We start from the raw sequence: 14148 nt of genomic DNA on the forward strand, positions 1-14148 counted from the left end.
CTATTCTTTTACGAACGAATAGTGGGATTGACCGTCACATTATAACACCTTCATGGCTGATTTGGTAGAACGGGAATTCGAACCCGCAAGTCACAGATTGCGATTCGAGGGCCCTAATCACCTGGCCATGCCAGGCCTCTACCATTCTTTGAGCATCCTTAACTGTGTATATCATATTGTATTATATTATATTATAAATACATATATAAACGATGAAAAGAACCCTGAAATGTTATGCTATCACAGTAAGAGGGTAGTTAATCTAAATTCACAAGATTTAAACTATTCTACAATTTACATTTATCCAATAAAAGACTTATTTGGGAACAGAATCTAAAACTCATTTAAAATCAAAGTAATTTCAGCTCAGGATACTCATCTTGTACCCTTTGTTGAACCAATGTACTCTTCTTCCTTTGTTGAATATTTGTGCAAAGCTACTCTAGGACTAATTGCGCTAATTTTGAAGCGATAGATTAGAGGGAAGGCAGCTAATCAACACTACCCACCGTCAACCCTTGGGTTGTTCTTATTACCAACGAAACGGGCGAGCATGATTGATGAAAGGATTCAAACTCGCGATCCACAGGTTGCGAGTCGAGTGCCCTAGCCACCAGATCATGCCAGGTTCTAACATAGTAGTAAGCTCACATTGTCTGTGGTGGTTTGGATGAGCTAATAAATATCTGCGCTAACAGTTCGAATCGTCCTCTTCAAATTACTTACAGAAGATGAAATTCGTTACACTGATCTAAATTAATCGTCATTTGTTTTGAAACTTCTATGTAAAAATAGGGGGAAAATCAACATTAATCTAAAATCATTTTCTTAATTTTTACGTATATTTCAATAGAGATAAAACAAATATATATACCTGCATAGTCGCTTGAAGAGTACGTGATAACTCTCAGTTCCATGCTTGATTCCACGCAAGATTGCCATTGGTGTATCGGCATTAATGTCATCGTCAAATATCATGGTATTCAAATTCTTCACGGTAATCCATCGGAAAATTGCTCTACGGACGTTCAATTTTGGTTATTATGAATTATAGTATAAAGCTACCATGTGGATATTATTGTTAATATTACTTTAAAAGCCTAGTTTAGTGAGAGAGCACAGTAATACTGAAGTACAGAAGTTCTTGTTTCTACACTGTTCACTAAGGTGGAATCCACGTATTACATCATATTTAGGAATTTTACGTTTTTTTTTATCTATTACAATATTCCGCGTAAAGAACACAGAAAAAGGTGGGGTTGGGGTGAAGTTACTCATTCTTTATATGAAATACACAGGGGATCTCAGTAGCAATTTTATTTAAACTTTTGTGTACTAGTCGTGTGCTAGAAGGGACCCTTATCATTCACAATGTTATGGACCCATGAGGAATTTGGTGCATAATTAGGAATAAAAAAACCCGATGGGGTCCAGTTTCGTGATCGGCATTTTGGTCTTAATATACCAGGGAGGGTCAGATACAAAAGACCTCTTCCTCCTTGATACAGATGAATGATGATGTAGATACGACATGGGGGTGGGAGTAAACCGCACTTGCTCCATATGGCTTTGTTTGTTTGTTTGTTTTGAATTTGGCGCTAAGCTACTCGAGAGCTATCTGTGCTTATTTTGAAGTGATAGTCTAGAGGGAAGACAATTAGTTCAAACCGTCCACCACCAACTCTTGTGCTAGTTTTTACTAATAAATATGGATATTGATCATTACATTATAATGCTCCCACAGCTGAAGAGGCGAGCACGTTCGGTGATGGAATTCAAACCCGTGACACTTAGATTGAGAGTCGAGTGGCATAATCACCAGTGGATAGGGTTAATAGGATAACACTAGCAAAACACATACGGACACTCAGCTGAGGGTACAATTTTACTTATTGAATCTGAAAGTTAAGGTCACGTTATGAACGACTTCTTTACAGCCCATAATTACACAAAATTTTTGATTGCTTATTACTTACAGAGACACAAATCATTTCCATAATCTTTACTTTCTACCATTGCAACCAAACCCTTTGAACCTGTTTTAACATAAACCTCCCATAATGCAACTGACTAAAAGTACATCTTCAGCAAAAAATAATCCACTTCCGTGATATTGTTATGATCCAAATTTACTTATATCGTTTGATGAAAAAAAACTCTTCATGACCTAATAAAAAGAATCTCTACCATACCATATCAGTTTACAAGCAAAAGTTGAAGTTAATCTGTCAATTTAAATTATTTCATGGACTTTAAAAAGGTTAATTGTGTTGCACTATTAGTTTCACTCAGAGCCAAAGCTCTGAGCTACTTATACCGTCCACCGCGAAAAGTAATTGTTGAACATTTCAGTCATGCTTAAGAGCTAAGAGCCGCTCAACAATAACATACGGTAAATCTACATTTTTATTATTTAAATTATCTCACGTTTTGAAATGTGAATGATAGTGTGATTAATTCCTAACAATCTAGTGTAGAATATCCTGCTTGCGAAATAAAACTTGACATTAATATTATTCATGTCTGTTCTCCCATCATTTCAAAAGTGAATGTTGAGCTTTGCCTGCGTGCGCAGATTATCAAACGCAGCGCGAGAAGCAGCTGCCGTAAAAGGGGAGACAGACGAACGCTCGGACAGACACCACGGTTCGCAATATATATAAGATCTAAAGTAAAAACATAACAAATATTTTGTATTTTGCTACTAGATGTCTTCCCTGTTAAAAATATCCAAAAACAAGATATCCATCCGACTTCACTATCCTTTGCTAATCGGTTAAATTTGCCAAAATTAAACTCTCATTGAAAAAAAAATAAGACATGCTGTAATATTGGATCAATAACATTTCAGTGCCGCCATCTAGTGCACTTTAACGTCATTTCATTGTTTTCTGTAAGTAAACACATGCCCAAATTTAGTTTCAATTACCTTTTTAAAAGACCTACTAAAATTCACAAGCATTGTGCCCTTTAGACAAAAATCATTGTGAACTTTAGCAACATTTTTCGGGGGGTATTTGATGAGAAATTAATAGTTGTACAAAAATTAACATGATCCTGTGTTAACATAAGTCAGCGATAGTGGTCAAACAAATCATTACCAAACTACAAGTAGATGATTATTTTATAACGCAAACAACCCTTTTTTACTGCTGTTATCCTGGCGCAAAGTTACTCAATGGGCTATCAGCGTTTCGTCCACCATGTGGAATCGAACCTCGGATTTTAGAATTTCAAGACAATTTTTAAAGAGGAATAAAACGGAAGATGAGAATAAAATACAATAGTGCCAGAATGCTATAGTAACTACTCAATTCGCTTTGCACTAATCCAAATACATTTATTTTTGTAATATATTTTATAACTTACATATTCCATACTGAATCGGGTCATTTTTATAATGAAAAATATTTGCAAGTCAAGAAATATTTTTTGAAGCAATCACTTTGGAATTCTGGTTTGTTTTTTTGTTTTTTCAAAATTTATGTTAAAAACACATTTCTAGAAACCTTAACTTCATATAGTAAGTAATAACTTTAACTTTTGTTTTACCTAGCTTTTTCTACATCAGTGACACACTGGCCAATAAGAAGTCTCACCAAATCTGTGAAAGTCACCTGATCCTCTTGCGCCACCTAAAGTGAAAAGTAGTTAAAAAGAGCTTAAGTTTATCTGACATTTGTATTTAAAAGATTTGATGAAATGCATTGAATTTTCATTATTTTACAATGTCAATGAGTCTACTATACATACTAAGCTTAAAAACCAAGTGGTACGCACGTTTATAGCAACTTGATCCAATTCGGCAAAGACCACAGGATCGTTGTAGATATCAGATTTAGAAAGCTGAGGGGGACTTGGTGGTGGAGTGTGTGTGGGGTACGGAACTAACTCCTCTGTGACGTTGCTCTCTCTGTCAGAGTACAGACTCTCCCTCTACAGAAAAAAAAAACGTCCTTGAAAACTATCCAAGGAAAGCACCAGTAGTCTCAAGAAATGTAAACATGATGTTGCACTGCTTGAATAAACATAAATATAAAAACAGTACAAAAATAGCTTAGAAAATGGGAAGTGATATTAAAACCATACACCTTCCACACAATTCAGGCGTTTTCAGAAAATGTATGAGCTCAAGACATTTTTCTAAACTTCGAGCTTACCATTTAAGTTACATAAAACAAGACGGTAATCCATTATTTCATCCAGCAATTAATTGAGTAATTTTAGACTATTCCATAACAGTAGGAACAAACAAAGTTTATCAGATTTAACAAAACTCAATACTAAAAAACTAGGTTAAATATATCAGTCAGACATCAATCTGAAAGGGGAGTTTTGAGTTATATTTTCTCAAGCCTAGAATTCATTCAATCTGGCGATATAAATAATATCCATGCCAGCAAACCAACGAATGACAACTTATGTGTGTAAAACATAACAGAAATTATCCGCTTGCAAAGTTTATTACAAGAGGTTAAAACATATTGGTCAGTGCAACAAAGTTGTAAATTAACAATGGCGAAAAGGTTGTATTTTTGTTGGTAATTCTAAACATTACTCTTACATAGAAAATGTTTTATACAAAAGCAAGGGCGCCCACAGAAATATTTTCGGGGGGGGGGGCAAAACATGTATGTAGGAGATCAGTTTTTACATTGTAAGTCAACACACTAAAAGAACGTGTGTTGCGTGTGCTTAAACGCAAACACAAATTATAGTTTTGATAAAAAAATACTAAAAATATTTATTAGTTTAACTACGATGTTAGGTTTACATCATAAAACGTGCAATTTTTTGTGAAATGTAAGGGGGTAAATGCACCCTCTTGCCCCTTCCTGCGGGCGTCCATGCACAAAAGCTAATGGACATTGAAGGAGTAACTTCGGTATTTTATAGTCAGCTTTTTCAGAAATTACATTTAAATGCTTTTCGTGTCATGAAAATCTTTTGGCGTATTAATCTAAGTTTTACTTTTGAGCTTAGATTTTTTACCTCTATTTATGAGACGTTAATCCAGTTTCTTTTCGTTACAATATTTAAACACGTACTATAGCTCCGATGTTTTTTAAGTTAATCAGATTTTTGGATATATGTTTTAGTTAGCTTTTACAGGTGACGTTGTTAAATCTTCAGAGTCGCTTGATTTAGTTTTTCAAAAGTCTGTCACAGAATGACTATTGGATAACACTTGCGGGTAGCAGACAGATCATGAGCTCAGTTTATAGATTTACCAAAGTATAATAGAATTTATTTTATATCAAGAATTTTGAGTAAGAGAAGTTAGGACATTCCTATTAAGGTGTAGATGGAATGTTGTTATTAGTGATTTAGAATTATTCTAATTACGAGCTGGAGAAAGAGAAAGTTAAAAACCTGTTAGAAAGTTAATAAAAAAAGTTTGGTATGTCTAAATGTCATGACATAGCTTCGAATTCCAAGGGACACTGCTTAGTTTCAAATAGAACATTTAAGGAACACTGAGTTGGTTTTTAATTAGAACAAAATACAAGTATGGTTTCTAAATCAATGGGGATAGTTTTACAGATAGATTTAGATTTGGGTGGTCAAAAACATTAGAACGATTCTTCAGGATCTCCTACGTGAGTCAGTCAAAATGCGGTAATTTTAAAAGAGTTTCATACAGGTAAAGTGGGTAACAGAAATTGTTGTCATTTAATAACACGTCATAAACACAGTTTCACAATGACTGGTTCAGCTATAAAGTAATAGTAAGCACAAAAAAAGTGGGCTACTATAATATACAAGCCTACACCAACATACCCTTTCCAGTTCGACTCGCTTTTGGTTAATAAGGTTTATCATCTCTTTGCTGTGTTTGTCCACCAGGTCAGCAGTTGCTGCACGTTCCTGCTCCAGAAGCTTTCTCGTCATAGATTCTTTCTTCCTGTCAAGTTTGACTGTCATGTTTTTCTCGAGGTCTCGTTTTTCCTTTTGCTGCTTGAGAGTTAGCGCTTTTTCTTCTTCGTTCGAAATTTTCTTTTTCTTCGTTCTCAGTTCCACTTGAAAGCGACTTGTCAGCTTTTCCAGCTCTTTTTCCCATTCTTGCTGATTACCCAAACATGAATAATAAAGCTTATATTTCGTTTAATTCTTAGCATCACTTCTTACTGACAAAGTGTTACTAGCATTCGTATAAATTTATTCACATATCTCTTAATCTTGGATGTTGAACAAAGAAAATACAAACTCGAAATGTCAAATGGTAAACAGACAGATAAGGGGAATCATGTTTTCAGGAATGATTGGTCAACTATGCCTAGAACATCATCAACTGTAGAATTTCGCGCAAAGCTACACGAGGGCTATCTGCGCTAGCCGTCCCTAATTTAGCGGTAAAAGACTAGAGGGAAAGTAGCTGGTCATCACCACCCACCGCCAACTCTTCGGCTACTCTTTTACCAACAAATAGTGGGATTGATCGTCACATTAGAACGCCCCACGGCTAAAAGGGCGAGCATGTTTGGTAGGACGGGAATTCGAACCCGCGACCCTCAGATTGCGAGTCAACAATATGATGGAAGATAGCTTCCCAAACTCAAACAAACTAAACATATAATAAATCAAACAATAGTTCTGGAGTTAGGTAAGTACTTCAGTACATTTCTTAATTTATAATTTTTCTTAACATAATAAACTCTTTTGTTACTAATAAGATTTCGTAATCAATTGTAAAATAAAATCTGTCCTCGATAATAACTATTTATATGAACTTGGCATAACTTTTATATAGTTTGTAATTGGAATGGTAGCTGATGCTCTAATACATTTATATACAAAACATTAATTCTGCTCACCAGTTTCATAACTCTAATCCATAAAAAAATTTTGTAGAGGATTAAAGTTGCGAAAATCAAAATTAATTTATAATTTCTTCTATAACGTACTTGTATTGCATGGTTAATATGCGTTTCTTCTTCTGCTCTCTTTTTCGCAAATTGCCGATAGAGGGCGTCTTCTTCAGCTCTATGTCTCATTTCCAAACCTTTCTGTGTGTCTTCGTCCTGCACATAAAATTACAAAATATGTTACTGGGGAATTCAACTAACTTCATTCTTTATTCCTGTAATATGACTACAACTGATAAAAAAGAAAGGTGTGAATATACAATTTAACTGTATGAGAAGAAAAAACTTCTGTGAAGTGGCTTGTTCACATAAAAAAGTGGCAAATGTAAAGATTACAGGCTTAAATACGTTCTCCACTTATCTGCTTCTAATTAAGAACAAAGATACACCATAGACTATCTGTACTGTAACCATCACGGGTATCGAAACCCGATTTTTGGCGTTACTTGTCCGCTGACATACCACTGAGCCAGTGAGGGGCAAAAAGTGCCTAAAAACGTTTCATTATGAAAACTGAAAAGAATATCTTTGATCATGTTAGCATAATGATAAATATCAATTTTAAAAAGAAGGATATGTCGGCTTTCCTATTTTGAGATATTTTATTGTGTACGTTGCTGCCGGGAGTATCTTAGAACAGCCAGGAATGGTGCAGCTTTTTCGCTTTATTTCGTGTTTAACTTCACCTTTACATTTATGTTGAATAAGCAGGCTAACCGGTTCCAACTGCATCTGGACAATGACGTCACAGCAAGTTTGAGATGCATTGTAAATATGTATCAGTATACCACGTTGGAATACCATGTCATGTTCTGCATTTATCTCGACGTAGTGCCACAAACTTAAACTTACTCTCATTGGTTTGACAGATGAAATTTCTGAATGAATGATTTAGTCGTCTTTGGGGGGGGGGGGAGGATGAAGGATTTTGTTTGAGCTAAAACAAGTATCTGTTTGAGTCCTAAATACTTAATAAACATTCCAACTACAAGTTCATATGTTGTGTATAGCGTATATTGTAAGGTGTCGTAAAAGACACTGTGATAATGTTATGTCCAAGGCATTCTTTCTGAAGTCTAGTTCCAAACTTATGCAATAAATGTGGTGTACAAAAGGATAGCTAACAAATATTTATAAAATTATTATATAATGCTTTAACAGTAAAACTTGATACCCATGCATACAAGAAATGCGTATGTCTAAAACAAAGAATTCAAATATGTTAAATATGAACAATGCATTGAATTTACTTAAAATGTTCATGCTCCGGTTTGGTAAGACATCGTTATGTAAGGTTATTTGGTAAAGTTTATAAAGAAAAAGACTTAAATGTTGAAGAAAATGGTACAATACATACGGCACGGGAAATAATTGTGAAACCTAGTGTAATTACATTACCAACTGTTTAAAGAAAACGTCATTTATTTTGCATAAATCTCCAACTATTGTGTAATTTATATTTCTGAGGCCCCTCAGTGGCATAGCGGTATGTCTGCGGACTTACAACGCTAAAAACCGGGTTTCGATACCCGTGATGGGCAGAGTACAGATAGCCCATTGTGTAGCTTTGTGCTTAACTTCAGACAAACAAACATTTCTGAGAACAATTGGCAGATAATCACTTTTATTGTATTTTACGTGTATTTATGAACATTTACTTATTTTCATTTTGTTCTTCTTTTCATAACAAATGTTACAAAGAGCTACTGCCACACCCAAGCTATATTCCACGTCACTGTGAACTTTGCCACGTGATTTTCACGAGAAGTAAGAGGTCGCTAAGGTACTAAAATAATAATCAAAACTCGTTGATCACTCAATGAATATATTTCGAGCGAAATTACTTATTTTTATTACTTTATTTTTCGAACATTGCGTAAATGAATACACATATGTGATATACACTACGACTGTTTGCGTCATTATTACGTCATCACCACAAAACCAATTCAAATTTATTAAAAACTCTGTATCCTTCCCATGATTCTTCTTCTCCTCTCACAAAAGTTTAATACTCATACATACATGTATCATGATTGATAACAAAGCCAGTTGAGTAAATTAGAAGCATAACATGCATAACGTAGTCAAATTGAAAATAACTCAATTTACAACCTTTGAAAGCAAAATAGCTTCTTGTCCTTATTTTTATATAAAAAAAAGGAAATAAATGGTACAACATACTTCGACGCCTCGTACGTTGTTGTAGTTGTTTTAGGTAAGACTTAGTAATAATTCAAGAAGCATTTTTAGTATTGCTTTAAAATTTTCAAAATAAATTGTTCATCGTGATACATGAAATATATCATCCACAGCCTAACACAATATGTTATATCTAGCTAGTGTAGATACAATATTTTATTGCCAAAGTCTTTCTCGAAGAAGATTAATTATGGACGATAATTACGATCAGGAAAGAGGAGACAGTCTTCTCTTAACATTTTCATAAACGTTTTTCAAAACGACCAATGTAACCAGCCCAATGTGTGGCACTCAGGTTCCACATGGGCGGTTTTCGTAATCGGGGTAAAAACAGTCAGTCTGTATATTTTTTTTAGCACAAAGCTACACGACAGGCTATCTGCGCTTTGTCTATCACGGGAACTCGAACTCTGGACTTTAGTGTTGTAAGTCCGTATACTTACAACTGATTCACTGAAAGATGCCAATTTGTAACGAGCCTTAAAAGTTCTCGCGTTCCACAAAGGCGTTTTTCAAAAGCTGAGGAGAGTGGGGGCGGGAAGGGAACAGGGCTTTCTTTTTCTCAACACTACACGGTCCTCTCTTCAGTGTATCGGTACATTCTACAGTGAATTTCAAAATTTAATTTTCCATCTAATTAATATGGTAAAGCAACTGTTTACAGTATACACAAGAGATTAGCCACAATGAAACAAAGATCCCTTCCTTAAGTTTTCATCCTTATCCATCTTCCCCCATGCAAGGGTTAAGTGACTGGTTTGGTGTGCACGCCTTTCACAAGTCGGCGAAAACTGATTACAGTTATAGTTGTCATAAGACATTGGTTTAATTGTAATGGTGTATTGGTTCTCAAATGATACACAGTTCTTCGCACAGAATACTCCTGTCACTATTCTGTCAGGATATTATTTGTCCAGATTTTAGGGCAACTGGATTATCTAATAGTTATGATATCCTTGCATTTGTCATTTTAATGCAAAATAATGGCACTGTTATTTGGAAGACTTTTAACTTGTTTTTGAAGCTATTGCTTATCATAATATACCAATGTTTGTTTGTTTGAAGTTAAGCACAAAGCTACACAATGGGCTATCTGTGCTCTGACCACCACGGGTATCGAAACCCGGTTTCTAGCGTTATGGGTCCACAGACATACCACTGGGGGGGGGGGGCTCAAAAAATGTCACTGCAACTTAGTTTTTTTTTCTTTTTCAATCAACTCTGGATACGTAAGTTGTTAGTATTGGTCGTATCAAAACGTTCAGATTTACCAATGGGGTGGGACAAATTGAACGCTTTCCCCCCAGGTGCACTAAACTCTCACTACATGATTTAACAGACTAAAACTTTGGCTTTCTATTGGTTCTAAGTAATATAATATTAAATGTCAGAGAGAACTATTGACAGGTGGCGCGACATTTATGTATCTCCCGGAATTGTAATTCAAAAAGTTGGTAAGCCTAACTATAAGGTGAACAGAATTTCTATAAAACAAAGTAATATATTTATTACAGGGGAGAAAATGACAATGTCTTTGAAGAAGAAGAAGAAGATAGTCGAAAAATACAAATTCAACGAACACTTTCGAGCGAAACATCCCAAAGATTGTGGAAAGAAGAACGTTCACTAGATGAAGAGAAAGAACAGTTAACTGAAAATACGCAATTCAAAACACAGGGGAAAGTAGAACCTGTTTCACATATCACTCAGTTGCTAAATAAAGTTGAACCAGGTAATTTCAAAGAAAAGAAATCTTTAGAAGTTCATTAGTCTGTAACAGTAGTGAGAATACTGAAATAGTGAAACTACAGAAACTGAATTCTTAACACTTAAGTGGTTTGTGACAGCAGTAAAAACAAAGCATCAACGCTACTGTGGTTATTCTGTAGTAGAATTATCGTATTATTTTATTATCATGCAGTTTGATTTAAAAAAAAAAAGAACAACTTTACTAGTCAACTTGTGACATTGTTTTATTTCTAGAACATGCTGAAGGTTATTGGCAAGTGACGTACGGGAGAAAACGAAGTGTGGATATAATATCGCCAATGAGAAAAAACAGTGAGGTTGTTATACAGCCAGGAAGAAAGTTTAGTGATGACAGTTCCCAATACGTAAGATATTTCACCATAGTTGACTTGTAGGTTTTAACCTGGATCAATGAATGAGTGTTGTTCTGCAAGACGTGATAACAAAAACTCGAATAAAAGACCGTGTTACAATGGAATTAGGCCTAATTTAATTGCAACAATAACAAAAACTTGAATGAAAGACCGTGTTACAATGGAATTAGGCCTAATTCAACTGTAACAATAACAAAAACTTGAATGAAAGACCGTGTTACAATGGAATTAGGCCTAATTCAACTGTAACACGGTTTCTACTGCCTGCGTCCGCCCGAAATGTTGCACAAAATATCATTATAAAAAGTTTTCATTTAGGGGGGGGTCAATTTATACTTCATTATCTTTCATCTAAGTTTTAGTCTCTAATCAGGGCGTTTTAAACTAAAAAACAAAATAAAAAACAACTTTTTATCAAGCTCACAAATATCCTAAAAAGCTTCATAAAGTTTTGGTTCAATTGTTTGTAGGGTTACGATGTAAAGAGCATTAAAATGGCTGATTAGAAGTTTTTGTTTAAGCGTTCTGATACCATTAATATTCAATTCAACTTTCATAGCTCACTTTTATGACATGAAATGCTATTGCATTATTAAAAATTACAAATATTTTGTTATTAACACAAGTTTTTAGTCCCCCGGTAGGACAGCGGTAGGTTTACGAACTTACAAAGCTAAAATTAGAAGTTCGATTCCCCGCGATAGCACAGCGGATAGCTCAATGTGACTTTGCTCTATAAACAAACAAACGCTAGTTTTTAATTCTGTATGATCCATAATAAAGTGTCTATAAACAAGTGTTTTTATTGATAAAATTGCTGGAAGAATCTTTAAAACTGTTTAACAGACCTATTACTGAATGCCATTCAACTTTAGCGGATTTAAACTTGGTGTTTATTTTATGTTGATCGGTTTGTTTTTGGACTATTTAGTTTTTGTTCCATAAACTAAGAACAGTAAATTAAACTGTTAGCTAAGAACAGCCAATTACCTACCATTGTTAGCTAAAGACATAATTTGTTTGTAATTAAGCACAAAGCTACACAATTGGCTATCTGTGCTCTGCCCACCACGGGTATCGAAACCCGGTTTATAGCGTTGTAAGTCTGCAGACATACCGCTGTGCCACTGGGGGGTAGCTAAAGACAGTCAATTACCTAACATTGTTAGCTAGGAACAGTCAGTTATCTAACATTGTTAGCTGAAGACAGTAAGCCATCTAACACTGTTAGCTAAAGACAGTAAGTCATCTAGCACTGTAAGCTAAAGACAGTCAATCATCTAACATTGTTAGCTAAAGACAGCCAATTACCTAACATTGTTAGCTAAAGACAGTCAATTACCTAACATTGTTAGCTAGGAACAGTCAGTTATTTAATATTGTTAGCTGAAGACAGTCAATCATCTAACATTGTTAGCTAAAGACAGTAAGTCATCTCACATTGTTAGCTAAACACAGTAAATCATATAATATTATTAGCTGAAGACAGTCAATCATCCAACACTGTTAAATAAGGACAGTAGATGACTTTACACTTTTAGATAAGGACAGTAGATCATGTAACATTTTGAGCTAAGAACAGTAGATGATCTACACTGTTAGATAAGTAAAGTAGATGATCTAACAAATAAGTTATAGAACATGGTGTATGAATCACTTAAGCATGCTCTTTTGCTGAATTGTATTTATACAAATAGGCTTCAGATTTGCAATTGAATTCGTAATAATTCCGCAACAGAACTTAACATCATTTATTATAAAATTGTAAGCTATTAGTGTGTTGTTTTCTTTTCTAGTTATTGGTTCTGTGGACAGTTTTGCGCTATGCGAATTGAACGTATTTGCCAGACTTTCGGAAATCACTTTTGTATTATTTTACATCGCGTCTTTCGGACAAGCAACCCATTTTTACAAGGAGGCTTCAGCGGGCGAAAAAAATTTTCAATTTTTAGTGGCGCATAGTTTAGTTTAGCAGATTTATGGTTTGAGAGACAAAAATTATTGCTTCAATAAATGCTAAATTGTTTATTCAAACAGAGCGTAGCTACTCTAAGTCACATGAGACAGAAACATTCTTCCCTTGCTTTATTAGAGACGCTATAATCATTCATTTTTGACAGACACTCTCTCTCCCTAACTTGCTCCCCGGTGGCACAGCGGTATGTCTGCGGACTTACAACTTTGTGCTTAACTTCACGGCCCGGCATGGCCAGGTGGATAGGACGCTCGACTCGCAACCTGAGTGTCGCAGGTTCGAATCCCCGTGTGGCAGACACACTCTTCCCCTGCTTTATTAGGACAGAGAAGCTACTATGAGACATGTGTGACAGACACACTCTTCCCTTGCTTTATTAGGACAGAGAAGTTACTATCAGGTATGTGTGGCAGACACACTCTTCCCTTGCTTTATTAGGACAGAGAAGTTACTATCAGGTATGTGTGGCAGACACCCTTGCTTTATTAGGACAGAGAATGTACTATCAGACATGTGTGGCAGACACACTCTTCCCTTGCTTTATTAGGATAGAGAATGTACTATCAGACATGTGTGGCAGACACACTCTTCCCCTGCTTTATTAGGATAGAGAATGTACTATCAGGCATGTGTGACAGACACACTCTTCCCTTGCTTTATTAGGATAGAGAAGCTACTATCAGACATGTGTGAGATACACACTTTTCTCTTGCTTTATTAGGATAGAGAATGTACTATCAGACATGTGTGGCAGACACACTCTTCCCCTGCTTTATTAGGATAGAGAATGTACTATCAGGCATGTGTGACAGACACACTCTTCCCTTGCTTTATTAGGATAGAGAATGTACTATCAGACATGTGTGGCAGACACACTCTTCCCCTGCTTTATTAGGATAGAGAATGTACTATCAGGCATGTGTGACAGACACACTCTTCCCTTGCTTTATTAGGATAGAGAATGTACTATCAGACATGTGTG

At 35.3% G+C, this 14148-nt stretch overlaps 1 protein-coding gene across 1 annotated transcript in view; it reads right to left on the bottom strand.

The window, feature by feature from the left end:
• The window catches only part of LOC106468257 (hillarin-like), a 42730-nt gene that overhangs the window by 2645 nt on the left and 25937 nt on the right, over positions 1-14148 (bottom strand). Inside the window, exons 2-6 of the mRNA XM_013928679.2 lie at positions 6906-7022; positions 5782-6066; positions 3781-3936; positions 3553-3635; positions 875-1018 (exon numbers count right to left, since the gene is read on the bottom strand). Coding sequence (XP_013784133.1) covers positions 875-1018; positions 3553-3635; positions 3781-3936; positions 5782-6066; positions 6906-7022 — 785 coding nt within the window. The remainder of the gene's footprint in view (positions 1-874; positions 1019-3552; positions 3636-3780; positions 3937-5781; positions 6067-6905; positions 7023-14148) is intronic.

The sequence above is a fragment of the Limulus polyphemus genome, unplaced genomic scaffold (genome assembly GCF_000517525.1).
Source record: "Limulus polyphemus unplaced genomic scaffold, Limulus_polyphemus-2.1.2 Scaffold86, whole genome shotgun sequence".
Taxonomy (NCBI): domain Eukaryota; kingdom Metazoa; phylum Arthropoda; class Merostomata; order Xiphosura; family Limulidae; genus Limulus; species Limulus polyphemus.